The sequence below is a fragment of the Hippoglossus stenolepis genome, chromosome 9 (genome assembly GCF_022539355.2).
Source record: "Hippoglossus stenolepis isolate QCI-W04-F060 chromosome 9, HSTE1.2, whole genome shotgun sequence".
Taxonomy (NCBI): Eukaryota; Metazoa; Chordata; class Actinopteri; order Pleuronectiformes; family Pleuronectidae; genus Hippoglossus; species Hippoglossus stenolepis.
The window spans coordinates 16602664-16628044 of NC_061491.1; the positions used below are offsets into that span (position 1 = coordinate 16602664).

Below are 25381 nucleotides of genomic sequence, written 5' to 3' on the forward strand. Positions count from 1 at the left end.
TATTTATTTATTGTTTTTTAATTTAAAGATTTCTATATCTATTATATGCTATTTATTTTATTTATAATAAAGGATTGTCTTCCATATTTTCTTCTCAAACCCTCAAGTTGTGACTGCAGATTATGCCTCAGTGTGTGTGTGTGTGTGTGCGCTCTTTCACGTCACTGATAGTCCTCATCTTCCTGTGCCTGGTCATTGCACAAGCAGCCTACGGACCTGTCGGGGCCTTGACATCCTCCAGTGGAGAGCGGCAAACTCTTTATTGACAGTTATCGCTTTGATTTTCAATGAAGTACTCTGCATCTTTTGGAGGAATAATTGCAGTTTACAGTTATTCAGTTTAGGCACCATCAGAAGGATGGTGTGTCTTTAGTTAAAGCCTGATACAGGTTTTATTAAAACGACCACCTTCCACTTTGTAGAGCATTGGTAAACTGTAGGGAGATACTTAGAGTCAGAGTATTTAATGGGACAAGGAACAAGTGGCTAACTCAAAATATTCACTTAGGGAATCCTGATGAATACTATGATATGAAATAGTCAATCACTTACAGATCATGATGTAGATAAGAGGTTGAGGATAACGTTAACTGCTTCATATACCGGGTGGATTTAGCCATTAAAAGAATTTGTGTTTTATAAGCGAATCATGTTTTTGTGTGTAAAATCTAAAATGGAGCCTACGAAGCACTTTGTTTCTCTCCCCGCCTCCTGGCTGTTACTCGCTGCTGGGAACTAGTCATCAAGTCTGTGTCATGCCGGCTGCACCAACATCTCCTGCCTCTCTGTGAAGGAGATCATGGAGCAGCCGCTCACCTCCCACCACCTTCCCCATTTTTTGCTGCTACATGTTAATGATCCATCACCTCAGCTGCCGTTGGGTAGCCAGTAGCCGACCTACTCACCTCTGAGTATAGCACATTGACATGTTATACAAATACAGGTCTATACATACACACATACATACATACAGGTATGTGTCTGCTGCAGCTTCCAGACCAGTTGAGCATAGCAACCCTTTGATTTCACGGTGTGTTGTTACTCTAAATAAATAAATACAACTGTATCCCAAAACATCCGAAAAGGAGAAAATCCACACACCTACAGCACTAAACTCATTTGTCAGGGATGTTTGGAGACACAATCCATTTTGAACATATCATGTGATGTATCAGCAAGACCATAGTAGATATAATAATAAAATATACATAGAAAAATTATGTAGAAAATACAATGGCAACATGCAGATTTTCTCATGTTCTAATGTTTTGTTAATTCAGCAGGCATCAAACGATTTTTCTACTGGATGTGCTTTTTATTCCAATTATATAATGTTAATAGCCATAAAGTTGGTAAAAAACACATTTTTGTTGTGGAGGACACCTCAGGTTTCTTATCCACTTATCTGATCATCAGGACTATACACAAAGTGGTATTTATTCGAAATTAAGAAATACGGAGTCAAAGTTGTCATTTGTTGTTGCTTTTATTGTGACTCAGATTTATTTGAGGCATCTAAAAAAAAAAAATTTGGAACTATGGGGGCACGACACATAATATGCAGGATAAGAAAATAATTTTACGTCTTAAAACACTATACTAAATTTGGAAAGAACTAATCTGCAGTGATACACACTCTGTAAATCACCTGTTACAAAAACCACCAGAGAGAAACAGCAAACAAACGTTGCAAATCCAACCTGGTACGACAAACATCATTGAATGATTTGAAAAGAAGAAAAAAAAAAGAATCACAAGACAAATGTCAAGCTGCAGTGGAACATGTTTGAAAAACAATCACAAAAAAGTCAAAAAACAAATATTTTAATTTTCAAACATGACAAGCATAGCTGCATTCAGAGGTGCATTGTGTTTTCTTACAGTAGTAATAAATAATTGTTGGTGAATATAACCTTTTATGATTTGATGGACTGTTTGCAATTGTGACGACTGCCTCCTCGGTGTGACTGTAAACCGAGCCGCCTGTACAACGGCTGCTAAATTATTTTTATGTTCTTGAGAAGGAAAACCTGATCATAAGACGCCTGGAATCCGCAATAAAAGACAGAACAAAATAAAAGCTGCACATTCGTCTGATAAAAGTGGCGCCTTCTGCTATGGTGAAGCTCGAGTGAAAACTAAGTTGTTCTGCGGAAAAAGAAAAGGAAAAGTCAGAAAGTCTACGTCTGCCTTGAGGAGCGCTGAGGAGATCACAGGGAAAAGGCACTTTGACCTAAAGGCTGGTGAATGTCACACACGCTGACTCAATCTGTGTCTGATTCTTAACAGAGCAAAGTGCTCTGTCAAACATGATGTCAGCAATGCGACAAATAAGAAGGTAAACAATGCTTTGATATGGCTTTTGTTTTTCAAGTGTGCTGTATATTTTCCTGGTCTTTTTTCTCCTGTTACCGCTATAAACACAGACATTAGAAATGAGTGTAGCTATACACACCAAAAAAATGTAATGTGATATGTACCCTGACGGAAAAACATCTTCCTGCCGAGAAAGAAACAGATTTGATTTGTTGATAGCTGAACGGGAAAATGAATACGCTCACCAGCGAAGCCCTGAGTGACCGACAAAGGAAAGAAAAGACAGCTACTGTGCGTTCAGATAGGATCTTGTAACACTAAACATTCGAATAGTCTATTTATAGCCTGTACTGCTATTTCACGTATGCTCCCTATGAGGGCTATAAGTAATATTGCTCCATTATGCTGTGACCTGCCCAGTAGAAACGCCGTGTTTTCAAAGTGACTGCTTTGTCTCACTCGAAATGGGCAGAGCAAGCAAAGTATGAAGGAGGAAGTTCAGCATGGACGGAAAAACCACCAGACATCCACGACTGTTAACTGGCAACACAACATTCACCTGAGAAAATCATCTCATCTCTCTTGGTATTGATTAGGTAAAGAGAAGCCCACGAGTAATCCGCTTGGTGATGTTTCAGGCGATCCCCTACATTCTGGTGTGGAGTCTCCAAAAAAAAAACTATAATACAAACTGTTCCTATTGTCTATACCCAAGAGCGAGGCCTTCAGTTTAAGAGCAGGACGTATTGATTTCAGGTTCAGATTTTATTACGCTGTTACTCAAAACCCTGCACACCGCTTGCATTGCTCCTGCTTGGATTTGCTCTGCTTGTGCTCAAACTGTGCGGTTGCACTCAGATTTCATGTGCGTCAGCTTCAGCTCTTCTCCTCGCACTCATGTTGCTTCAGACGTCTGCTCTCGGATTTCTCCTCTGCACTTGCATTTTTTCGTGTGTCGAATGTGTGTCTGTCAAATTCCCCATCTAATAGAATGCCACGTGCAGTGTCGACATATGGAATTGTCTATCCCTCGTTGTGAGTGTGTTACCATCAGTGCATTACAAAATTTGAACGTCAAATCAGTACGTCCTGCTCTCAAAGTGAAAGACCACGCTCTTGAATAAATATAAGAATACATCCCATATCATATCTACATACTTTCTATACATCTGAGAAAGAGCAAGAAATTAATCACTCAATATTTCCCTTTTTAATACAATGCTTTGTCTGCAAATAGTAAAAGAATTCAAATTTTAAAATATACTATTGTTCAAAAAGCAAAACCACAAGTACCATCTTTCGTTAGAGTATTTAGAAGCTCTTCACCTGAAGTAGGTGAAAGAAGTTGTAATTAAAGCCACAGTGTTTATGAAAGTGATGTTGAAAGCACGGCTCCTGTGTGAGTGATTCCCAAGAATCAATGTACAACAGAACAAATGCAGAAACCAATCCCAGGAGCCGGGAAAAGTAATTCAGACCTGGCCCGCTTTTATCACGGGAAGTCGTGGATCTGCGGAAGACGTGGTGACCTCGCTGCTGAGCGGCTTTAAGGCAGAGTAGTGACGGGCCACTTCGGTGACTGCTGTTGAAACAGTTCAGGTGGAGTTTAGGTCACCTCACCTCACCTCCTCTGAGAGAAAGCTACACATCTCTTTCTGTAACCGCCTGCATGGCTTTTTCAGGCAACAGGGACGGATCACTGAGGATGGACGTAGTTTTGCTCAGATGGCGAAGGGTATTCAGCACCACTGAAAGACAACAAATCACAATTTAATCCTTGTTCCCTGCCTGTAAAACACAGCATTTTCCAAGCTAACTGTCTTGCTATGTATCCTTACAGTGCTACACAATAGTCATGCACTTTATTCAGGCAGCTCAACACTACAACTGGGTGAGAGGTTGAAGTCTAATGTGGCACATGAGCAATGGTAGATATTTAAAAACAGGCTCTGAATCAAAGCTTGAAATAAAACCAGTTGGAAAAAAACCCCAGCTGTTCTGTTCTCTGTTCTATTTATAATCTCCAACTTTTTCAGTGCATGTTTAAAAGCTGCTATAGTCTTTTACTTACTAGGTCTGAGAGCCGGAAGCAAACAGTGACGATCCAGCCATTGCATTGTGGTCTGATACAGCTCTGCTCTGCTTGCAGTTGACACCATCTCATTGAATGACTCAAAGAGAGGCTTGATAATGATGCTGAACTGAAATCATCGACAGTCAAGGATCAATTATACTAAAGATTGAGACAAATGCAATGTTATTAAGAAGCAGCCGTGTCAGAGCTCTTTCACAGAAGGATACGATCCAGAACTTCCAGTTCTGAAGAGTGCGGCTCTTCACATATTCATTGAACTTTTCCTGCATGTGGCTCAGTTGATGCCGCTTGACTGGCACCCCTGTTTCAGGCAGCTGCTTCTGACAAAGGCTGTGGTAAAGCAGTGACAAGAGACATATGTAAAACAGCTGTGTGTTGTGTATATCATTAAAAGAGTGAGATGTTTTTTAACGTACCTAATGGACGTGTCAAGCTCCTCTATCTCCTCTCGTAGTCTCCTGACTTCTTCCTGCAGCTGCTGCCTCTCCTGCTGGAGCTTCCCAACATGTTCCACCGTCTTCTGCAATGTGACTGCATTACTGATCTAAAGACAAAGAGTTAATACATATGGTAGGAAGTCAGATGATGAAACAAATATTTTCCCCGATACTTTAAGCAAATCCTGTGCATAAACATGGCCCAAAATGGGGATTTGCTGAATCTATTATGGATATTTTTATGAAGAGCACAAAGTACACAGACTTACATATGATTGCATCTTCAGAGTGGGAACCAGGCTGCAGAGTGTTTTAAAGCCAATGTTAATGTTTGATCGTCTCTTTTGCTCAGCAGATATGTGTGTTGTCCTCCGGCTCTGTAACACAACAGCAGTGGTAATATTACACAAACACTTACCTAGAGTAGAGTAGAGTATGGTCGGTTGTTGGGTAGCGAAGGGTGATGTATTGTAGGGTAGGGTGGGATGATGTGTTAGGGTAGGTTAGGGTGAATTGTTTGTATTTAGAATATGAGGCCTTAACATATAAAGTAATTTATAACGTTCAAGTAATAATATGCTCACAAAAATATTGCCTTACCATTAGCAAACTGTTCAAATAAAGAAACACACAAACCTGATTTTGTTCGTTCTTAACCAGCCCTGTTCTGCTGGTGATAAGTGACTGGGGACTGGGAACTTGATCCAACACGCATGATGTCCCTTGACCTGGTCCTGGCTGACTGTGAACTGAAAAGAAAAAACGAAAACACTTTTTTACGATGTGGTGGGTTCGTCGTCACGATTTACTTTCGGGGTAGAGTGAACTCTCACCGGCACTAGAGGAGGCTTCCTGATTTTTGGAGGTGGAAGAACAAGACTTTTGTTTGGGAACAATCGGTTGGGGAGACTTCTGCATCTGAGACACAACGTGAAATCCAGGAGGCTGAGATACACGGAAAGAACAAACAAGACAATAAATAAGACAAAGAACTGCTACAATAAAATATGACCTTTCTTCACTTTGTAACTGACCATCTCGGTTCTGTACTGGTTACTTTTAAGTATGGAATTTTAAGACCCACTGTGGTGTAAGAATAAAATGAAACAGTGAGAATGAAACTGATGGAGCAGAGAAAAGACGTACCCCTCCTAGATGAGAAGAAGCGATGACTACTCCAGTATTAGGGACCACATCTGCTTTCAGGCTTGGTGTGACAATTACAGCATTGGCATGACCTGAGTAAGGGGCTGAGGATGAACATTGACAGTACAACGCTACAGTGTTAGTTTTGTGTGCAGACATATAGGAACATCCATATATGAGCTATCGTTTTTGAGATTACGACCCCTGGGGTGTCAACTATAGATCGCAATAACTACACTGTTTGCTAAAGAGTTTATTTTCTCACTTTATACTAATACTGGTATAGTTCAATTTAAAATCAACCGGCAGATGTTTTCTTTTGTGCTTGTCATAGCCTGTAGATAAAGCTGGATGACACATCTCCACTTCCTCCCACTATCCTGAAATGAAGCAGTAGTAATCAGGGATGGAGCTTGACCAATTGTGAGTCAGTCTCAGCTGTCAATCATGACATTTGACCATGTTTTTTACTGGAAAAATTAACATAGATTACTGTGTGAACTACCTGAAATGACAGGAAGCATCTATGAGAAAAATGTGTTTGACGTGTATTCTGACTTTGTAATTTGGTCCATGTCCCATCCACTAACATGGGGTTAATGACCTATGCTGCAGCCAGCCACCAGGGGGCGATCAAGATGCTTTGGCTTCACTTTTGAGGAGCTGTCATGTTGTCCATCTGTATCTACACTGACTCAGATATGCGTGGACTTCACTGTAAATCAATATAAGATATACAATATAACGAAAGGCTTCAGCTCTATGTTGTGTGAATTAAGTTAAAGTGACACAGCTCTGAAGCCAGAACAAAAATGTTAAAACGCACAAGTTCTCCAAACAATAAATCAACATGTTGATCTCGAGATCAGAAAAAGCAGACCTGTGAAGACGAGGTGGGGAGGGGGGAGGGTGTTGGCCGGAGCAATCCTTTGCACAGGGCGGACTTTGTTGGCACTGGATGACTGAAAGGGGCGAGGCAGGGCAAAAGTCTGAGGGTGCTGACCAGGAGTGGCAGGCAATGGAGCCAACGGCTGGAGCTGGGACGGAGGAGGTGGAGGTTGTGTGGATATGGAGCCATACTCTGAGCCGTGGCTGATGGTGGAGGCTCCGTCGCTGGGCGTGACAACAGAGGAGGCTATGTGTGTGATCACAGAGGGTGACACAGCCTCATCCAGCACAGAGGTGTTGTCCAAGTGTGAGGGGACCATGGGCTGCTCTGAGGCCATGCCCTGACCTGGTAGGCACTGTGACAGAGGATCATGGGATAATTGCTGAGAGACGGAAGAAACTACTGCTTGATCGCTGGGCTCCACCTGCCCAGGAAACAGGGGCATGTAGTTTTGAACGTAGGTAGCATCACCGCCACAACCACCTGGTCGACTGGTTTGACTAACCATGGGAGAGGGGAGGGGCAGGGGGCCAGGAGGGGAGATGTTGTTGGTTGCGAGCTGCATGGAGGACATTAACTGGGCCTGGTAAGGGACAAAAAAGTAAAAGGGAACAAACAATCATCAATATAATACTGAAGAGAGAAAGTTCTGTGTAAACTCATGTCGGGTTTTCTCTTTTGTGTTGATGAGAATATGACAGTTAAAGGTCTCAGATTCTACACATTCTAAACCTTTTATATGGTTTATTTCCTTGTCAATATTAGAAGTATATTCATTATTCAACCAAATATTAATTAATAACTGACTTTTATGGCTGTACAATGACACTGTAGCTTAACATTTACATCTGCAACCTATTTTAGTAAATACTAGTTTTTCCTGATGAGACGAGCAGTGTAGAGAGTAGATTGGCAGAATTGTGGACGAATCTTGGGGTTGAACTAGCCTTTATATTTTAGATGTGTCTTTCTATGCACACACTTCAGGCAGAGCCTTCACACTGTTTGTTTAACAAATGAAATCTACAGGATACTGGATACTCACAGCAACAAAAAAAACCACCTTCCAGTGATCTTTTAATCCACCTCCTGTCATCCCACTAAACAAATAAAGTTGTATGTACGAGCTGTTACTATTCCAGCACAACTTACACAAAGGTTTACTACTAAAGGCTCACTTCTTTGTTGTATTTATCATATTTATTGTGTTTACCTGTTTTAATTGTTTGACATGTGTCTTTGTTTTTTTTAAACAATGTGCTCTGCTTTGTAGCCAAAGACTCATTTCGAAAGACCAATATAGATTTCTATTTAGGGTGGAAAAAAAGTTGGTATAGTGGTGGCATTCAGATAATTTATAATAAAGAAGCATAAATAAACTACTTCAAATGTACAGCACTTAAAGAGTAAATGTACTCAGTTACTTTCTTCCACTGAGAATTACGAGAGAAATCATTACTATAAGTTCCTGTACTGGATTCCAGTGAACTGGAATAGATTTTTTTGATCATTCTATTAGGTAAAATGTGTCAATTAACAAGAGCGTTACTTCATCAACATCCTGTCAAAATAGGCGTTTGGGATGATAAACAAATAAATAGAGAGTTACTTCTACAAGGATGTATGCTCAAGCTGAAAAGAACAGAAACTCTGATATTATAATCAATGACTAATTATGTCTTCTGGGAGAACAGAATGACAGAGAAGCAAAATGATTGAGGCAGATTTTGTGTACATGTTAAATTATAAAGAGATCTAAATTTGATGTTAAGCAGATTGAGCAGTAAGTCATGTATGAAAAGTGATCCGTCACAAGTTTAGTAATATTTTAGTTTCTGTAACTACATTAAGACAGAAAGACGGCAGAAGATGTGGTGAAAATCTTCATAAATTGACCAGAACAACCAAGAAGAATAACACAGTCCTTGCACAAACGCTCATCATGGTGGTGTGTGTTAGGGACTGTCCCATGGGTCGGTGTTTACCTGTGACTGAGAACTGCTGCTGGATAGAGGGGTAACAGATGATGCAGTGAGGGAAACAGAGGGGAAGACGGGCTGACGGAGGCTGTGAAATAAGTCTGGAACAAGAGTCTCTATGTTAGCTAGAGGTTAGTAAAATCACACTACTGTTTTTGTTAGACTAAGCTGCAGCAAAGTTACTAGAACATGTGCGCTTGATTCCTGCACAATGTGCACCATTAGTGTGTGTGCAGTACTGCTGCAGCTAAGGTTGGTGCTGTACTTCTCTACCTTGCAGTGGATCGAATGAGTCCATGAAGTCTAGGTTGGGCTGTAAGGGGATCAGTCCCGGTTGGATCATGTCTGCGTTCCCTGCATGGGCTGTGAAAGTAAAAGAGACAGAGGTAGGGAGAGAAGGGAGATGACATATGCGATATATGTGTTTTGACAGACATATAACATATTGCTGGAATCCAGCCCCAAGCAGGGTTAATAATGAAAATCAAATCTGGACGTGATTTCAGATATGGACAGCTTATGTTTTCTCACCGATCTCCCTTGGATTGGGCCAGGCTAGGGGCTGGTGCGAGGCCAACGTAGAGAACAACGTGTCCGAAAACTCAGACATCAGAACATCCATGTCAAAGAGGGTGTCCATCTCCATGGGCGCAGGTGTGTCCATGTGCTTACGAGGCACGCGGCGTGCAAAGGCCTCTTCATCCTGATAAAAGGAGACACGGAGCATGTCTGGAGAGACTTCCCCAAACAGCGATAACTGCTCCTCTGGCCCCTTGGAGTGATCAAGTTGCAACCAACAAGCCAGGCAATTACACACACACACACACACACACAAACACACACAATCACACACACAATTTGTTAGCAAGTCACAAGGTAATTAGACAATTAGAACATTAGGTGTAAGCAGTCAAAAGTGAATGAAGTACTAGGGCTACTTGCATTAAGATGTGGAATGTGGAGCATCTTGTTAAGTTATACTTTGTTAAGTTATACGCACAGCAGCACCATGTGATCGTAAGTATTAACGTTTGAAAAGATTATGCAAGAAACTTTGTCTTTTCAAAAGAAAGAACCACAGTCTTGGAGGAAGTTGCCTCTTTTGTTCGAAGGAAATGCTTGATAGTGCTCGACTGCTGGTACATCTGCTTGCTGTTCAAACGTTGTTCATTTTTCTTTTTCTCCAAATATAAATATTGCTCGTACTTGAGTCTCTTCATATTATGACTTTTTTCTCAATTAGAATTTTATTCTCCTATAATTACAACTGTATTCTCAAAATCTCAGTCGAACAAAAGTACTTTGATTAAAAAGCACATCAATACTGTGAAGGTGACTGTGTTAGCATGGGTTATTTCCATTAGTATCAACATCCGGTTAAACAGAAGCTGATCGTAATGCTTGTGATTATTTATAGCAGCACTTTTATGGGTTGGGCATGATGCAGTTTTGCTTACCTTGAGCAAGCTTGAGAGGTCATCATCCTTGTGCTTCTGCAACTATGAACAAAATTAACAAACCATTAAATAAACAGAACATATTCACAAAAAAACTAAAATATTACAATACATCAATAAAAAAACCAAACAGAATAATACCCTTTTCTTGAAGTATGTCCTCCACTTGTGATACTCTCTTATCACAATTTCAATTCTTCTTTTCCAACACTTCCCTTCTGTGGCATTGGCCTGCAGAAGAAAGAGAGAGATGGGAACTAAACCAAAGTCCCTAACAAACACAGCACAAAGAAAAGGAAGTGACAAGTGAAACATAAAGCTAAAGTACAAGCAGTGGTTTGAGAGACTAAACATATGACAATCCGCAGGATGATTTGGGATCTTTTTCATCCACTGCATAGTTTCTGTCTTTACCTCTGCAGGACGATGGACATCCAGTTCCATACTTCCATCCAGGGGAGTCACAAAGTGACAAACAGGATTATCCCTCTTCTCCACATCTAGAGTAGAACAAAAGAGTCATTCACAGCTGAGAAATGCACTGTTCCTAAATTTTTATCCTGGTGACAAAGCTGGAATGTCTTTGCTGACATGTGGAACAGCAGGTCATCGGGTCATGAAAAACTTGACCTAGTTTGTGTTTATTTTTATGACAGGAATGAGAGTTGCTGAGAGTCACTTTCACATAACTGCTCGTGGCATGTAAACAAACCAGTACTACTGCAGCGAGTTTGAAACACTGTGTGGATACTTTCAGAAATTATATACTTTCAGAAATTATAAAGGTGACACATCGGGATCCGACGAGTGGGGTCATTCACAAAAACTATGAAATGATATTTGGGTTCGGTCATGTTGGCTGGCCTATGTACTGTTTTTTTTTTTAGCTGCACGGCCCTGTAATCAGGAAAAACACTGGGCTCTGGTTGGGTTCAAACACACACTTTACTGTGACCTGAGAGGACATATAATGCTTTGTGGCATCTGTCGTCATTGGCTGAAATGTAGACGTATGATTCTAAAAAACTACATCAGATTTATGACCCTCTCCCCTTCAGACAACAGATACTTGGGCTCTGTTCCTGATGTCTTCATGCATGCTGCAGTTTGATGGAAAGTCGAGTACTCAATTCAAGTCACTTTAATCGAAATACTAATCAAGACATGTGCACAATAAATGAGAGATACCGTATGGAACTTACACTGCATATACCAGGCTCTCCATATGGCGTTGTTGAGGCGGATCTTGTCTCTCCACAGCAGCTTTAGACCTTTGAAGTTCTTCCACTTGGGAGAAACCAACTTACCACTGAAAAGGCAAGATGAATAATAATGAAAATTACTTGGAGAGACGGTGATACAAAGGTGATAGTTTAACCCGAAGAAACATATACGCAGTGTTTCAACAAGTAAACAATCAAAAACCCTCAAAGATAACAGATCTCTCTTATCAGAGGAACAGCCCCTTTGTTGATAGCATAGCTTGTACAGGATACAGACATAAAAAAACAAGGTTGGTTCTATCATGATATCTATATTCACCTGCAGAAAGAAGTGTCAGAATCTTAACTAATGTCACCTTACAGACATGATTTTGGCATTAATACTGATGCTTGACCATGGCCCAAAGTCTAGATATCAAAATTTCACAGAGAGAAAAGTTTGTATAAATACAGTTAAATGATGTCTAACACCCTGAATATGGAGACGATGTGTTCAAATAAATTAACAGAGAAGGATCCTCATTCCTCACACACGTGTGCCATGCAACTAAAATGTAAAACAACAGGACGTTGGAGGAAGTCATCAGCATGCACTCGAATGGCCAAAGGATGTGCAATTTATGATATCAGCACTCAGACATTCCTGGACAGTCAGTTCAATGACAGCAAATAAACAGTTCTGTTTTAGCAGGAGGGTCAACAGGAAATAATAAACAGCTGAGTTTGTATTAATGCTGCTGCCCTACAACAATAGTAAGAACCGACTCTGAAAAGGTCAAATGACATGAATAAAGTCCATGTTTGTCACAACTCAAAGGCTCATGGCTTCCCTCTGTCCATCCTTCCTGTTCTGTCTTTCTCACAGTCTGTCCTTCCTGCCTTGGCTTTTCCATTTTTTCTTGTCATGATTCATTGTGTGCTTATTTCTGTAAAAGTACAGCGTGTGAGCAGATAAACCTGTTCCAATAAGTAGCTACGTGAGGAGAGAAGAGTCAGTGTTGTAAAGGAAAACTTTGCAGACACACCGATGTTCCTGTGAGTGAAGTCTCTCTGGTGTTTAAAAATACCAGCCACTTCTTTCAGTATAAGTGACAACAGCAGTAACAGTAGTGGTGCTTTCCTGGTCTATAAAAAGTCTTTACGACCAGTCCAAGTTTGTGCCATTTGCTAAGTCATAGGGAATCCTCTGAACAACAGGCTCTGCATCAACACTTCAGCAACACTACGGCTGTAAACAGAGAACCATGGGTAATATGCGCCTCATATTTCTGTTACAACCTACCTCTTCATATCTGTGTTTAGCATCTGCACATCAACTGCATTGAACCCAAATTTATTTGCAAATAGTTTATATCTTAACAATGTTACTGCTTTACCTTAATAAACAATGCAGAAAATATGTGCATTTAGGTTATATTTTACGTTTTAAATGTTTATTTGGTTGTATTTGTGTTTTCTATGTATTCATAGTTATTTGTAATAAAGTTTGTGGTTAAACTGTTAAATATCAAGCCTCAATTTTATTTCTCTTGTCATAAGGGTTTGATAACGACATCATTACCAATCAAATACAAATTCTTAACATTTGCTGTGCAGCCTTTCAATGAAGTGCTCATTCTCTGAGTTTAACATAGTTATAGACTAAATATTATTACGTAGTTTGAGTAAAAGATTTTGAAGACATTCCTTTGAGTGCTAGAAAGTCTTTTATCTAGACTAAATGACAATAACAAAATTAAATTGACTGATTTAAATTGATCTTTATCTGTAACTATATCCATGTGACACATTTCCAGAGGAGACGGTAATTTGATATATTTGTGCAGGTGACCAGTCTCGGAAATAAAAAGAGTAAGTTTGGGATGTCCAGTGACAATCCTCTCTCACACACTCTAAAATTGAATTTGGACTAATGACCAAAATTCTCTAAATAGCTTGTTACACAGTGATGGAGAGATATCACTACACACGTCTGTTCACCTTCACAAGCTCAACAACAACAACCTCTGTTTCAATGTCACTTAACAAGTCTGGAGTTGTGCCTGCCGGCGATAACCGAGCACCGTCGTGAAACAAGACTATTTCCCCTGTCCTGAGAGAAAGAATGGTGTTGGATCTGTCTGATGAGATCACACACGGCCCACAGCAGCTTCTGCAAGGCACATGGAAACTCTCTTGGCGGCTTATTGTATCTCAAAGCTGCAGAAAGATTATACATTGATCCCAGTTCTTTGTTTAAATCATTCCAACCTAAGTTAGTACAAAGATCTGTATTTCAAGTGCATGTGTGAGCTGAGTCCACCAGGTCATGTCCTCAGAGTCCCACACTAAATGACTTGAGTGATGAATTTACTCTTTCCATTCTATTCAACTTTTGATCCACTATATTTCAGAGGAAAACTTTATTACTGTACATGTATTTAAACTATTTATCATAGTTTACACGACTACTTATTTTGGGAATACAAATTCACACTCAAAATATATGATCCGCTTATGAAACATGATGCATAATCCCGTGGTTTCCAACGTTTTTAGTATGTGTACTCTGCATTGCACAATGAACAAGCAATGTATCAATATTTATCGGACCTGTGTTATCAAATGATATTGAAATAGTTATTGATATTATTTTATTGCCCAGCCCTATATTTTCGCCTTAAATCAGATGAGATTTAAAACTTCCCACGTAGAGACAAAACTATATCCTACCTGAAATTCAACAATATATTGCTTTATCTCAATGGTGAAATAATAAGCATAATAATCCTTTTCCTCTACTTCAGTGACATTTTGAATGCATATGTTTTGCTGTTGATGTGTTTTTTTCCCCACAGTGTGGTGATGGTATTAATATTGCTAATGCAATAATGTCTGAGTACTTCTCTCGAAACTGCAGTATTTTAACCAGGCAGGAAGTTAGAGGAAGAGACGACTCGTGACTGTAATGTCCCATGTCTGGACCCAGAGGAGAGAGAGTCGGTGTTCCTGTGTGTAGTGAGTCACCTGTAGGCCAGGGTCATGCACTCGAACAGCTTGGTGAGAGACGCGTCTATGGAGAAGTGCGACGTGCTCGCCTTCCCGAAGTGATACGTCTGACAGGTCTGTTTGTTGACCGTGTCGAAGTCGTAGCCTTTCTTCGGCGGGTGTTCGATGTGGGGCGACGACACCATGAAGTGTCCGCTGTGGATGATCTGGGTCTCCAGTCCGTCCGTCCTCCGCAGCCCCGGGTGGGTCTCCTCCAGGTCCGAGTCGTCGTCCTGCCCCTGCTTCGCCGGCGGGCGACGGTATTTCTGCCGCGGAGACACAGTGGCCATGTCGGCAACTCTCCAGACAAATAGCTAACGTTAGCCAGCGAGCTAGGACAATGCAACTATTCCGTTCATGAGGTGTGACAACGAGGCGGCGGACTCTTCATTCAAGGTCCGTCAACTTGCGGCCGTGTCGTGGAGTCCCGGTCCGGTCTCCTCATGCTTAAACTCCTCTGTCAGACATTAGTGCTCCAGCTCACTTGTTGTGCTGCGGAGGGTCTCAGGAACCAGCTGACTGTTCCTGTCCGTCCGGAGCAGGAAGTTCCTGTGCTGAGGCGTCTCTGATTGGTCAGCGTCAGAGCCCCACCCACCAAAAGACTCCAAACAAGCGAGGATCGGCATGTCGTCACCGACAAGCTCAATGACCGCAGTGTACAAACTGTGCCCGATGAACTATTCACATCCTTTACTGAAGTACAAGTACTCCATTACAAGTAAACGCCCTGCATTCACATTTTTCACTTGAAGTAGAAAAGTAGCTTATCTGAGTATTAAAGGTTCCGTTTGTAAGATTTTTGTGAAAGGGATCTGTTGGCAGAGATTTAATATAAAATAATCCTAGGGATGTTTTCATTAGTGTGTTTCATGTAAATTGTACAAATTGTTGTTTTCTTTACCCTAGAATGGGCCCTTTATATTTAAATACTTTATATTTACACATGGAGCTGGTCCTCTCTACGCAGGCTGCCATGTGTTTTACAGTAGCCCCCGACTGGACAAACACCTTTTGAGTTTTTATGACAACTGAAGGCTACCACAGGTTCTCTTTCATGTTTGGAAGGGGAGGGTGAGGTGAGGGGTATTCAGCTGCAACATGCAACTTCACCACTAGATGTCACTACATTCTACACACTGAACCTTTAAAAAGTACTCAATGTGCAGTAAAATTTCCCCTGAAATATATGACTGGTATAAATTAAGAGACCAGTCCAGATTAGTCTGGTATTTAAAAGTTGTTTTGTCTCTCTTATTTAAAAAACAATGTTTCAGTGACTTTGCTAAGATGTAATTGATGGTGTTTATTTTTTTGTATGAAGAAATGAAATTGTAATAACCAATGGTGGGAAAAGTGTTCCAATCCTTAACTTAAGCAGTAAAACCAAAAACTCAGTAAGTGTTCACATTCTTACTTTAGTTTAAAATTTTCAGCTATAATATTTCTTACAAAAAACATCTGACTTAGTATTGATATTTTATTCAAAATCAAACACATAAAAATGCCAGAGTATGTATTAGGGCATGTAAGGGAAGGGAACAGTCTGAGGGTCGTCCTCAACACCACTTATTCTGAACGAGCAGATAGTTTGTTGCTTTCATCAGTGTGAAGACGAGGATCTGCCACTCTCCTCTATTGGGGATGAGAAGCCCAGGATGTGACTTGTGAATGTCTCCAATGATATCACTTCTGGAATTGCACACTCCAAAGAATATTCTGAATCGCCACCTGGACACACAGACACACAAACACACACATACACCGTAAAGTGATGATGTTTTTTTGCTGTTATGTGTATTATTAACTTTGGGGTAGTGGGGGACTTTTGTCTTTTTACATACCTTTAGATTTATGAATGTCAGAATGTTCAACTCCTCCTTTTCCTCCTCTTTTTTCTTCTTCTTCTTCTTCTTCTCTTTCTTGTTCTTGTTCTTGTTCTTCTTCTTGTTCTTCTTGTTCTTCTTGTTCTTCTTGTTCTTGTTCTTGTTCTTCTTCATCTTCATCTTCATCTTCATCTTCATCTTCTTCTTCTTCATTGACACCTAAAAGTGTAGTGAAACACTCTGCCACCTCATCCTCTGTCATGTGTTCTCCTGTCAAAGATAGTATCAGAATTATGACTGTGTGGGACTTGAAGAAGAAACATAAGCTTTGTACATAGAAACTGTAACAGAGGATGGCTTCTTTTTTCAGTCTCGTGTCAGTGGCACAGCTGAAAACAGAAAAACAAACCCTGTTCAGAGGGAGGAGCTTGCAGCGTACCTCGAGCCTGCAGAAATTCGAGCAGCTTATGTCTTTGCAGAACGGGCCGTCCTGTACTGTCCTGGTTACCAAGGACATGGAAATCTTGGATGAGCTGATGTCTATCAATACCGAAGGCTGGCCGATGGTTGATATACAGTTTGATAAACTCCTCCAGGTCAATGTCAGTCACATATTTTCCTGTTTCTGCATACTTGCTGAACTTGACCTCATTTTGCAAGTCTTCTATCTGAGGGAAAATAAAACAGCAATCTGCAGGTCTGAGGTGTAAAACTGCATTTATGTGATGTTATTGTTGTCGGATTAATTTACATTGACTTTACCTCTTGCTCTGTAAGGTAATATGTCAATGCTCTCATCAGAGAAGGGACCTCAGACAGGTGGATTTTGGTCGACACTTGACGTTTCTCCATTGAGTCAGTGCCTTGATGACGGACTTGGCAGAAATAGAAAAAGTCCTCGATATCCTACAAATGGAAAAACGTAGAAAACTTAGAATCTGGGATTAAGATAGTATCAGAAGTGACTGTTATACACTCATAACTCGAGGAGAAGTTAAAATCACCTTTTCAGTCAACTACATAGTTTTACACTTCCATGACAATCAATAATATAATTCTTCCACCAATCCACCCATCCATACAAATTAAAAGACAATTGCGCATGACAACGTTGAACTTATCATTTCACCATCAAAACAAACTGATTTGAAATAGTTGATGGAAGATTTATACAGGAGGTATAATACACAGGCACCACTGATCTGTCACTGTGTAGAGAAAACGTGCTCCATCAGCACTGGTTACTGATCTGTACAATCTTTTTAACGCTAAGTAAATCAACATGTGAAACAATATAATTCGTAACTTGATGACAATATATATCAGGGAATAGGACACATGCTTCTTATTTCAGGTAATCTGTTCACATATTACTCATCAGCTTAGAGAACAAGGTAAACGTTTGACTCACCCTGTAGAACTTGCCGTCTCTCCCTCCTTCTAAAAGGGTATAAAAAGGTGCCATGTCCTTTCCACCCAATGAGGCCGCTGCTTCCAAAGCACTGCATCACAACAAGAGAGAGGTCCCATTTTTAATGAAACGTGATTACACTGCTCATTCCTTTCCTCTGGTTACCGTGGTTGGTATGTTTTAAATCTTACTTTAAGCTTATCTCCCATGATATTACAGTGCAGTCAGATCCGCCTGCAGTGAAGACAAATCGGCCGTCGTAGGAGCAGGCAAAAGCAGACACCCCTGACGAGTGGCAGATCCGAGCATTGGACTTGTAGGGGTTCCCGTCAACAGGCAAAATCTGGAGACCCACCTAGAGAACAGATATCACACTTAGTGATATTATCAGCTGTGTGAATTACCAGGATTTCCAAAACATTATCAAAATGATAAGTATGACATAAACAATGACTTGTCTGTGTTGATAAGATAAAATAAAAGCCTAAGTTTATTATTAAGGAGAAATCTTGTCTTATTTTAGACTGAGACCCATGTTGATGTTTAAATAACTGGTTTATTGATAATTAATACAAACAGAATAAGGAGAGTGATAAATTATTACTAACAAATTCTAGCACTGACCTTGTCCTCTGTGATGTAAGCCAGGTAATATGAGTTTGTCTCAGATTCGTTCAACTTGGGAAGAACCATTGTTTTCTTAATGGGAGAGTCGTATGTTGGGCCAAGGAGAGTCTGTCTGTTTTTGTAGAACACAACATTTTCCATTAAATGCCAGTGACAACAGTCAGATAAGGAAAATCTTATTGTTACAGTATATTTGACAGACCTGCACATCCTGGTCGTGCTGTTGAAAAGCTTGATCTTGTACTGGTCTGAGGCAATGAGAAGAAACTGCTCTGCCGTCAACGGGGGGTACCAAGTCATGCACTTTGGCACAGCACTTTGCTCGACGCGCTCAGAGCTTAAAATGAGGAGATGGTTCACTTCAGAGTTTTCCAAGTCGTACTCCACCTATTATTCAGGTCCACAAAAGCACAGAGATTAGAAAACAGTATTACACAACACAAAGCTAGTCCACAGTCACAGCAGACTCACCAGGCGACGGTCCATCCCCAGAGATAGCAGTCTGGGTTGGGTGCTGTCCAGGTGAACCCCAAAAAGAAGGTCTATGATGGGCTTGTAGTGGGAGCGGTATCTGCCCAGGTACATCCAACGAGGTGAAGACCCTTCTCTAGCCTGCAGGCGGAACACTGTCACTGCTTTTCCAGCATCCTAACAGTGAACAAGAACATAAAACCTTATAAAAAGTCTTAATTTTTGTTTACATATTTGGAATCCATAATAATAATTTCAAATACATTTTCTACAAAATAGGCCAGCACTTTATCATAAATTCTAGTTCACAACCGCTGCTGTTAACTACATTCTTGATAATGAAAAGGACTCACTGCAGTGGCAAGATACTTTGAGTCAGAGGAGAAAGTGATGTGAAGGATGCCATCTTTAGCAAAATGGAAACATTCCTCAGGATCACTTTTCAAAGTGCTGGGGTTCAGTATGTGAACGGCGCCGCTGCCAAAGCCAACAGCCAGGTAGGATCCTGTTCAGTGACAAAAAAGGGACACATTGTATTTTTGCAGAATCTAATGAAAAAAAATTGCAACTTCAAGCAGCAGCATGGAAACACAGGTTATATTTAACATGAGTTTGTTACTTGTTCTGCTAAGGAACTTATGTTGTTTGCTTGATACTGGATGTAATATCATGTAACTTGGTGGAAGGATGTGGTCCAGGTCAGGAAAGAACCCATTAAATGTTGGTGCAGCTCCAGATCAGGGGCAGATTCAGGACAGATTCAGGACCTTTAACATTGTGAGACGGGGCTACTTTTTTACATTTTCATTGATCTTTCAGAGAATAATTCATTGATTGTCAATGGAAAAATCTGGCATATTTAGGGGACTGATATTTATGAGCGTGTGAGATTTTGTGATCTAGTGAATTTAAATGTGGACTCAAGAGGGGATTGTTGGCCCTTGGCGTGGGTATGCTCTCAGTATTCTAGTGACATTCTAGTTGCAAATACATTGATTAAGCATATGACTCACCTTGAGGATCAAAAGTAACACACTGAATCTGCTTCTCTGTCGCAAAGACCCTTCTGCAGATGGTCACTTTGTTGTTGTAATCCCACACTTTTAAAACGCCCATGTGGTTACCCATGGCAACAGCTGGCTGTTTGGGGTGACAGGCTACTGCATGTACAGGGTCACAGTCCTCACTCAGCAAAATCTGTTGGATGCTTTTCTGTGTGTTCACATGTACTACTTTCGAACTGACTGTGGACACAACAAAGTTCCTGCAGAAAAGGAAACAGTCAGCTTGGATAAAATCCATAAAACAGTAGAGAGTAAAAACATATATTTGTTATTCTGATACCTGAAAATGAAGGGTTTGGCCTCCAGAGTGCAGGCCTTCAAATACCCCTCTGTGCACTCTTTGGAAAAGGAAATGGACACAATAGCATCCAGGTTGAATTCGTCGTACCACATGACAAGCTGGAATTCGTCATCATAAAACTTGATATCGCCTTGATTGTCACCGGTTACTATACAGCTATGAAATGCAAAGAGACCAAGTAAATACAAGCAACAATCAAAAGGTAGCATCATTGATTATTTCGGTCTCTGGCTACCTGTCAGTTACGGCGAGAACAGTGATCGGATCTTTCTGAAGCCTAATGACCTTGACTCGGTCTCGAGGGACAGTCTGGTTTGCATTCATGTCTTTCATCACGTCCCAGACCACAAGGCCCCCCGCTGCAGTGGCAGCGAGGACCTGAGGCTTCCGACAGTGAAACACAGACCTATTCGGAAACCTGGCAGCCTTGTTGACAGTTTGAGAAATGTCAGCAGGAGACGGAGCTGATACAGAAGCATCACTTCCACCGGTGGCTGCGGCACAGATCTGCAGAAGTGACGAGATGAAACTGTAAAATATCTCTAAAAAAAAGGCACGGAAAAAATATCTATAACGATTCATTAACATCTACTGTGTCAAATTTATATTTATTTTTACCTTCTTAAAATTCAGGGCAACGTATTGCAGATTTCCCTGAGCCTGAAAAAAGAGCAGATGATTTATTATGATGCAATAAACACACACATTTTTCACAGCCGTATTTTGTAGATTTCAATATAAAGAAACATCTGGACTTACCCTGCTGTAAAGTAGCACCTGGCTTTCACTGCTGGTGAGCAGCTGACTGCTATCGTTTTGGTTGAAAATGATGTGCTCCTGAAAAACCATCCAACATTTAACATTTGATCTTCAGAATGGCTTCTCCATTAAGTTATTATCCATTTAATGTTAGAAGAAGACAAAACGACTCACTTGAAAACCGTGCTTAGGATTGATTTCAGTAAAGCATAAAGGCTTTTCCGTTTCATTCGTCCAATCCCAAACACACAAACACTGGGAAAAGATCGTCAGAGGGTTAACACTTTATTAACAGATGTAGATTTTATTCAATAACATTTAATGTTTCATACTGTCGAATCCAACAAGAAACAATAATAATCTAAACTGTTTTTGTGCAGAGTGCAGTTCTGAGATGTCGACCATTTAATAGAAGATTACATGCTATCATTCTTTTCATTTTTAACACAAAATGCTATTAAACCTCGAAAATGCATAATGAATTCATGACATAGCATTTGAGTGAGATTAGAGTGTTTGGTTATAATATGTCATCAACAGGGGCGCTGCAACAGGATGGGGAGAGCAGGAAATCGCCTGGTGCCCCAAGCTGAGAGGGGGCACCCAAGAATTGCAGAATACGTTAGTTACATTACACAGCAACAACAATTTAATGAGAAGCTCCTTAAATGATTTGTTTGGCTATGTACAGGAGAACTGCAATGACACCCCGGTCAGAAAACCCCCTGACAAGACCTCATCTTTTCTGCCAAAAGCCCACAAAGTCCCTTGAAACACTCCTGGTCATCAACAAAGAACACAAAGGATTTTCTTTTTAAATGTTCGATCGCATCTGTCCATTCAAACCTGCCATCATACTCACTTGAACGTCTTCAGCCCCGAGGGTTACCAGATGTTTTGTGTCCTTTGAAAACGCCATTGCAACGACACCACAATCAGGGTGGCAGTCGAACAAGGTCTGCACAGGAATTCTGAAATAATTATCATACATGTGGTTACCATCAAGAGCAAAGGTAAAATACACAAAACTACCTTAATGTAAGAATGATAAAGAGCTACCCAGAATAGGAGTCCCATATCATCACCAGGCTTTTCTGGCCCCGTTCTGTAGTTGCAACCCAGCGTCTGTCTTCGCTCACACACATGCATGAGATGGGGCTGCAGTGACCCTGAAAACATTATTACAGTAAGTATATAAACTGTTACTAACAACCTGCATGTTTCATTCATCAAAATATATCATTATCTTCCAAGATTTCTTGTGGTGATGATTCTGAAGGAGTTGTCTCTGCTGGAGATTTGTTGTACCTGGAGTGTGTGCTGGGACTTTGACGTGTGGTTGTAGATGATCCCGATATGAGCTCCAGCGTAGAGAATCACCAACTGATCGTGGTCTTGCAAACTGAAGACGGGAAGTGCAGGACTCATCCCAATGACCCATTCCAGTGACTAGATAGATAGAAAAAAAGCCTTTATCATTTTTATCTTTCAGGAAACCTTTTTTTGAAGTGGACATTTTTCATGAAACTTCCTTAACCTAGTATTTTAAAGGCTTTAAATTCAGACCTAAGTCCCAGGAGCTGAACTCAGCACACAGAACAATGTCATTGCTTTAAACATATTTAATTTCCCATAATTCATTTTTGCCATACGATTCTATGCCTGCTCTTTGTTTCAAATCTGTTTGCTGTGTTTTTGTATATTTGTGGTGTACATCTGTCCTGATATGAAACCCTTTTTTATTACAATGTCTCCCATTTAGACCAGGGCTCTGTGCAGAAGAGATATTGTATCTTAAATGGTCCTTAAAGGTTAATAAATAAATAAGTAAAAACAGACTGACCAGTGTATGTGTTCTGGTGTGAGGTTTTGAGAAAAGTGTGTCAGTGGTTGCACTGTAGACTTGAGACTGCCCAGTCATCTCCCTCTCCTCTCCCCTGACCCCTGCACTCTCCTCAGCTTCATCACTGCTGCTCCTCTCCTTCTTCTCTTCTTCATCATAATCATCACCATCCTGTGATTGTTGCATTTCCTCTCCGCAGCTTGTGAGGAGCTCCTCAGCTTCAGCATCTGACATAATGTCTGACCACACCTCACGTTTTAGGACTTGAATCTCTTGTTCTGTCAACTCGAGGTCGCTAAATTACCTATCCTAGTTACCGTTTGGTAAAGAGTCGTTAAACTACGATATTTATCAAATGTCACAATGTCATAATCTGAAATCACCTCTGTACAATAACAACTCTTGTATAATTTTCCTATTTTCAGACTAAAGCTGAAAATAAAAGGCAACTGCCTTTGATCTGCCTCTGTTGCCACACTGTTTGGAGGCAGCTGCCTTTGTTGCCACACTGTTTGGAGGCATCTGCCTATGTTGCCACACTGTTTGGAGGCAGCTGTCACAGTTGCCACACTGTTTGGAGGCAGCTGTCACTGTTGCCACACTGTTTAGAGGCAGCTGTCACAGTTGCCACACTGTTTAGAGGCAGCTGTCACAGTTGCCACACTGTTTGGAGGCAGCTGTAACTGTTGCCACAATGTTTAGAGGCAGCTGTCACAGTTGCCACACTGTTTAGAGGCAGCTGTCACTGCTGCCACACTGTTTGGAAGCAGCTATCACTGTTGCCACACTGTTTGGCATCTGCCTTTGTTGCCACACTGTTTGGAGGCAGCTGCCTTTGTTGCCACACTGTTTGCAGGCATCTGCCTCTGGTGCCACACTGTTTGGAGGCATCTGCCTCTGTTGCCACACTGTTTGGAGGCAGCTGTCACAGTTGCCACACTGTTTGGAGGCAAATGTCACTGTTGCCACACTGTTTGGAGGCAAATGTCACAGTTGCCACATTGTTTGGAGGCAGCTGTCACAGTTGCCACACTGTTTGGAGGCAGCTGTCACAGTTGCCACTCTGTTTGGCATCTGCCTCTGTTGCCACACTGTTTGGAGGCAGCTGTCAAAGTTGCCACACTGTTTGGAGGCAGCTGTCACAGTTGCCACACTGTTTGGAGGCAGCTGCCTTTGTTGCCACACTGTTTGGCATCTGCCTCTGGTGCCACACTGTTTGGAGGCATCTGCCTCTGTTGCCACACTGTTTGGAGGCAGCTGTCACAGTTGCCACACTGTTTGGAGGCAAATGTCACAGTTGCCACACTGTTTGGAGGCAAATGTCACAGTTGCCACACTGTTTGGAGGCAGCTGTCACAGTTGCCACACTGTTTGGCATCTGCCTCTGTTGCCACACTGTTTGGAGGCAGCTGTCAAAGTTGCCACACTGTTTGGAGGCAGCTGTCACTGCTGCCACACTGTTTGGAAGCAGCTATCACTGTTGCCACACTGTTTGGCATCTGCCTTTGTTGCCACACTGTTTGGAGGCAGCTGCCTTTGTTGCCACACTGTTTGCAGGCATCTGCCTCTGGTGCCACACTGTTTGGAGGCATCTGCCTCTGTTGCCACACTGTTTGGAGGCAGCTGTCACAGTTGCCACACTGTTTGGAGGCAAATGTCACAGTTGCCACACTGTTTGGAGGCAAATGTCACAGTTGCCACATTGTTTGGAGGCAGCTGTCACAGTTGCCACACTGTTTGGAGGCAGCTGTCACAGTTGCCACACTGTTTGGCATCTGCCTCTGTTGCCACACTGTTTGGAGGCAGCTGTCAAAGTTGCCACACTGTTTGGAGGCAGCTGTCACAGTTGCCACACTGTTTGGAGGCAGCTGCCTTTGTTGCCACACTGTTTGGCATCTGCCTCTGGTGCCACACTGTTTGGAGGCATCTGCCTCTGTTGCCACACTGTTTGGAGGCAACTGTCACAGTTGCCACACTGTTTGGAGGCAACTGTCACAGTTGCCACACTGTTTGGAGGCAAATGTCACAGTTGCCACATTGTTTGGAGGCAGCTGTCACAGTTGCCACACTGTTTGGAGGCAGCTGTCACAGTTGCCACACTGTTTGGCATCTGCCTCTGTTGCCACACTGTTTGGAGGCAGCTGTCAAAGTTGCCACACTGTTTGGAGGCAGCTGTCACATTTGCCACACTGTTTGGAGGCAGCTGCATTTGTTGCCACACTGTTTGGAGGCAGCTGTCACTGTTGCCACACTGTTTGGCATCTGCCTCTGTTGCCACACTGTTTGGAGGTGGCTGCCTATGTTGCCACACTGACTGGAGGCAGCTGTCACAGTTGCCACACTGTTTGGAGGCAGCTGTCACTGTTGCCACACTGTTTGGAGGCAGCTGCCTCTGTTGCCACACTGTTTGGAGGCAGCTGTCACAGTTGCCACACTGTTTGGAGGCAGCTGTCACAGTTGCCACACTGTTTGGCATCTGCCTCTGTTGCCACACTGTTTGGAGGCAGCTGTCA

General features: G+C 41.6%; 2 protein-coding genes across 6 annotated transcripts in view; both read right to left on the reverse strand.

Annotated features, from left to right (window-relative positions):
- Window positions 1–1808: 1808 nt before the first annotated feature.
- LOC118115010 (MLX interacting protein) lies at window positions 1809–15102 on the reverse strand. Of its 4 annotated transcripts, none has more exons than XM_035165871.2 (17): window positions 14549–15102; window positions 11522–11628; window positions 10734–10819; window positions 10461–10550; window positions 10320–10361; window positions 9394–9565; window positions 9136–9225; window positions 8869–8963; window positions 6875–7466; window positions 5995–6098; window positions 5682–5793; window positions 5485–5597; window positions 5118–5225; window positions 4828–4955; window positions 4618–4741; window positions 4388–4517; window positions 1809–4064 (listed from the first exon to the last, which is right to left on the reverse strand). In XM_035165871.2, exons 1-17 carry the CDS (start codon window positions 14857–14859, stop codon window positions 3958–3960), a joined length of 2511 nt encoding a protein of 836 aa, XP_035021762.2. In that variant the 5' UTR covers window positions 14860–15102; the 3' UTR covers window positions 1809–3957. The 4 variants fall into 4 exon arrangements, with proteins under 4 accessions (XP_035021762.2, XP_035021761.2, XP_035021760.2 ...); XM_035165870.2 differs by having other exon boundaries at window positions 5995–6086; window positions 9394–9634; XM_035165869.2 differs by having other exon boundaries at window positions 9394–9634.
- A 930-nt stretch (window positions 15103–16032) lies between these two features.
- The window catches only part of cfap251 (cilia and flagella associated protein 251), a 37667-nt gene continuing 28318 nt past the window's right edge, over window positions 16033–25381 (reverse strand). The window contains exons 1-20 of one of the 2 annotated variants that reach the window (XM_035166331.2): window positions 22869–23412; window positions 22334–22474; window positions 22085–22194; window positions 21888–21996; window positions 21200–21280; window positions 21026–21103; window positions 20885–20926; window positions 20502–20773; window positions 20246–20422; window positions 19915–20165; window positions 19255–19406; window positions 18902–19078; window positions 18633–18817; window positions 18428–18542; window positions 17995–18158; window positions 17804–17894; window positions 17155–17298; window positions 16832–17060; window positions 16411–16662; window positions 16033–16297 (exon numbers count right to left, since the gene is read on the reverse strand). In XM_035166331.2, coding sequence (XP_035022222.2) covers window positions 16170–16297; window positions 16411–16662; window positions 16832–17060; window positions 17155–17298; window positions 17804–17894; window positions 17995–18158; window positions 18428–18542; window positions 18633–18817; window positions 18902–19078; window positions 19255–19406; window positions 19915–20165; window positions 20246–20422; window positions 20502–20773; window positions 20885–20926; window positions 21026–21103; window positions 21200–21280; window positions 21888–21996; window positions 22085–22194; window positions 22334–22474; window positions 22869–23102 — 3132 coding nt within the window. In that variant the 5' untranslated portion in view covers window positions 23103–23412 and the 3' untranslated portion in view covers window positions 16033–16169. Of the gene's footprint in view, window positions 16298–16410; window positions 16663–16831; window positions 17061–17154; window positions 17299–17803; window positions 17895–17994; window positions 18159–18427; window positions 18543–18632; window positions 18818–18901; window positions 19079–19254; window positions 19407–19914; window positions 20166–20245; window positions 20423–20501; window positions 20774–20884; window positions 20927–21025; window positions 21104–21199; window positions 21281–21887; window positions 21997–22084; window positions 22195–22333; window positions 22475–22868; window positions 23413–25381 lie in introns of those variants that run through there. The other variant, XM_035166332.2, reaches the window with a different exon arrangement.